The 3827-nt window shown below is 43.6% G+C and overlaps 2 protein-coding genes across 2 annotated transcripts; both read left to right on the top strand.

Moving 5' to 3' along the window:
- Window positions 1-1252: 1252 nt before the first annotated feature.
- LOC133750675 (cholecystokinin-like) lies at window positions 1253-1600 on the top strand. Its single transcript, XM_062180311.1, has one exon. It carries the CDS (start codon window positions 1253-1255, stop codon window positions 1598-1600), a length of 348 nt encoding a protein of 115 aa, XP_062036295.1.
- Window positions 1253-1600, top strand: LOC133747541 (cholecystokinin-like). The gene has a single exon (XM_062175857.1). The coding sequence runs from the start codon at window positions 1253-1255 to the stop codon at window positions 1598-1600; it is 348 nt and encodes a 115-aa protein (XP_062031841.1).
- Window positions 1601-3827: the final 2227 nt, after the last annotated feature.

The raw sequence follows: 3827 nt of genomic DNA, 5'->3' as shown, positions 1-3827 counted from the left end.
AGCTCTTCATTGGAAAATCCTTCCCAGATGAACAACATTTTTCATTAATTTCTGTATTTTATTTCATTTTTAAATTAAACACACATGCTATGACTGAAAGAGAAAACAGCCCTCTTTTAATCCCAGAGGATTACTTGGCCTTGACTATAATTGATTCATACCCTTTCCACCCCACCCTTATTATTCAAGTAGAGGATGACAAAGGGAATCCCTGCCCCACAAGTCTATTCTAGCTGACTCAAAACTGAATGGGAACTGTTTGTTATTTTAAATTTTTTAAATTTACTTATTGATTTGAAATGCAGAGTTACAAACAGAGGAGAGAGAGAGAGAGAGAGAGAGAGAAAGAGAGAGAGAGATCTCCCATCTACTTGTTCACTCTCCAAACAGCCACGATGGCCAGGGCTAGGCCAGGTTGAACCCAGGAACTGGGAGCTTCTTCCAAGTCTCCCACATGGGTGGCAGGGGCCCAAGCACTTGGGCCATCCTCTGCTGCTTTTCCTGGGCCATCAGAAGGGAACTGGATCAGAAGCAGAGCAGCAGAGACACAAACCAGTGTCCATATTTGATGCTGGCATCACAGGCTACAGTTCAGTTCAACCTGCTATGCCACAACATCAGCCAATATTTAAAAAAAATTCAGCAGAACTTTTGTATTAGGCAACTTTTCCCATCAAGAATAATATGAACCCAGAATTAGTTCCATCCTTGTCAAAACTGGGAAACAGTTTTATTTCATTTTATTTTTAAAAGCTTTATTTATTTATTTACTCATTCATAATATGACATTTTAATCATAGGTAAAACTGTGTGTGATTTATATATTATGACAAATATATCACGCTAACATGTGTTAAGAGGGGTAAACCTGGGTATGGGGTATATTTGGACTCTTTATACTACTTCAAAATTCTTTTTGTAAATTTAAAAGTATTCTGGAATAAAAAGTTTAAAAAATAAAATTCAAAGTGAGAGAGAGAGAAAGAGATTTCTTCCACCTGCTAACTGGTTCATTCCTCAAATGCCCACAACATCCTGCGCTGGGCCAGACAGAAACCAGAGTCCCAGAACATAGTCTATGTGGGTCTCCCAAGTGGGTGGCAGGAATCCAAACACTTGGCCCATAATCTGCTGCCTCCCAGGAACATTAGGAGGAAAATGGATTAGAAGTAGAGGTGGGCTGCTCAATTCCAGGCATTCTATGTGATGCTCCAGTGGACTCGCTGACTGCGCCGCGTCTTCATTCCAAGCCATGAACCGCGGCCTGAGCCTGTGCGTACTGATAGCAGTATTGGCGGTCGGCGCCCTGACGCAGCCCGTGGCTCCCTCAGATCCCGCGGGCTCTGGGGTGCAGCGGGCAGAGGAGGCGTCCCGGAGGCAGCTGAGGGCCGCGCAGAGGACGGATGTCGAGTCCCGAGGGCACCTGGGCGCGCTGCTGGCCAAGTACATCCAGCAGGCTCGGAGAGCTCCTGCTGGCCGCATGTCCATCATCAAGAACCTGCAGAGCCTGGACCCCAGCCACAGGATAAGCGACCGGGACTACATGGGCTGGATGGATTTCGGCCGGCGCAGTGCGGAGGAGTATGAGTACCCGTCCTAGGAGGGGAGCCGGTGCCCCCCTTGGCCCGACAGGAAGCAGCCTCCTGACCTTACGAAGAGGAGGCTGAATACAAAAACAATCACATTGTAACTCATTGTCACCGGTTTGACATCTGAAGTCTCTATTAAGTTCTCAATGTGAAAAACTCTGTAAATCGTCCAGTGAGTGCCCCTCCCCCACCAACCTCAGCCCAATCATGCAAATAGAAGACCCATGTGTGCTACATCGGTGGCTCCTCCTCCTCAAGTGTTGCTATGCTATTAAAGTGGGATATAAGCACTCCAGTTGGAGACTTAAACCTCTATGCCACAATGACTTTCACTGGAGTATAATTTAAAACAAGAAAAGATGACCTCTGTAGTGCTATTTACCACATCTTTGATTAGTGAATTTATAAGACTGGAAACCAGGCCTCCTGTCTCTTAAGTATGGAACAAAAAGGAGAGACTTACAACTGCTCTCTATATTAACAAGATCTCTCTCATATGCAGCCAGTATGGATTATGTTTCAGCCTATGAGTTTCAGTTCACTGTCTGAGCATAGTGTTTAGGGGGCTGTGTGTGTGTGTGCATGTGTGTGTCTAGGGGACTGTGTATATGTGTGTGTGTATTTGTACACATGTGCATATATCTTTGTGTATGCTTGATTCATTAGTTCACTCAACACGATCTTTCTGTAAAGGATCCATACTATTGATATGGTAGACAAAATTCTAAGATGATTCCTAAGATTCTTGCCCCTTGGTATGCGTACCTTCTCTCAGCTATTTAATCAAACACCAACCTAGGTGCTGTTGTAAAGGAATTTTCCAAATGTAAAGTCCTCGTAAGTTTACTTTGAAGTAGGGGTAATTTCCTGGGTGAGCCTCACTGAAGCAGATGGCACTCGGGAAGTATTTACACACATTGTAGGCACACCAGAAATTCTGTTCACAGCGGGCACTTGGCCATGACAAAGCCAGAAGCCCAGAAATCACTGCAGTTCTCCCACATGGGTCGCAGGGACTCCAGCACTTGGGCCACCATGTACTCTATTGCAGGGTGTGCATTCAGAAGAAGCCAGAAGTAGAGTCAGGACTCGAACCTGTGCACTTGCATATGGGGTGCAGTGCTCCAAGCAGAGTCTTAACCTCTGCACCCAATGCCCAGTCCTGTTCAATGTTAAAGAGAAAACTCCCAAGTTGTAGAGAAGGCCATGGAGTAAGCAACACCAGGCAGCTTCAAGTAGCTGAGAACAATGTGTGTTGGCAGCCAGCAAGAAGACTATGATCTGTTTCCCAAGCCTAAGGAACTGAATTTTACCCATAAAGATGAACTTCGAAGCGTTATTTGAACATTGGATTAGATTGCAGACATATCCAGCATCTTGAATTCTGTCTCTTAAGAGCTGAGCAGAACACTCAGCTATGTTGTGCCCAGACCTCTGACCTCCAGAACTGTGATTTAATGGGTGAGCATTATTTGAAGCTGCCCAATTTGTGGTAATTCATTATATTCTGTAGAAAATAAATGGATTATATAAGTTATTAGACTGCTCCTTTTGATTGTAACCAATAGGGAACCAATATACCTATTACTTTGTAACAATTCACTGATAATTTAATTTCTGAAAACAGCACATATTTATTATCTCATAGTTTCTGTGGGTCAGGAAACTGGGAATGGCTTATGTGAGTTCTCTCATTTAGGGTTGCTCATAAACCTGCGAACAGTGCATCAGCTAGGTCTATATCCTCATTTGAAATGCACTTTGCCAATGGTCCACATCCAAGGTCACTTAATGTAACTATTGGCAGGATTCAGTTTCTTTTGGGTTGTTAGACTGATATCCTCAGATACGAGGTGACTGTTAACCAGAGCTCATTCAGAGCTTTCTGCTATGTGGGCCTCCCCAACCAGCTAGGAAGAGTGTCTGCAAGCCAGATGCTGCAATCTCTAGTTATGTAACCACAGAAATTACATCCCCTCGACAATTAGATATTTAAATAATTAGAAAGCAGTTGCTCCAAAGGAGAGTATTACACAAGGCTGTGAATACCAGGAAGCTGGGATCACTAGGAGTTATTTTAGAAGCTACCTACCACAGTGAATAGTACTTCATTATGTGACTATATCAGAATTTCTTTTTCCATTCAACTGTATGGAGACATTTGTATTCATTTGTGATTTGCACCATTGTAAATGTTCCTGTTGCCAGGAACATTCAATCATATATATTTTTTTGGCG

The sequence above is a fragment of the Lepus europaeus genome, chromosome 2 (genome assembly GCF_033115175.1).
Source record: "Lepus europaeus isolate LE1 chromosome 2, mLepTim1.pri, whole genome shotgun sequence".
NCBI lineage: Eukaryota > Metazoa > Chordata > Mammalia > Lagomorpha > Leporidae > Lepus > Lepus europaeus.
Note: the sequence above shows the minus strand (reverse complement) of the source record. Positions and strands in the feature narration are given on the sequence as shown.

What these genes read in the sequence shown, in the direction of transcription:
- LOC133747541 (XM_062175857.1), top strand. Translation starts at nt 1,253, where the DNA reads ATGAACCGCGGCCTGAGCCTGTGCGTACTGATAGCAGTATTGGCGGTC.
- LOC133750675 (XM_062180311.1), top strand. Translation starts at nt 1,253, where the DNA reads ATGAACCGCGGCCTGAGCCTGTGCGTACTGATAGCAGTATTGGCGGTC.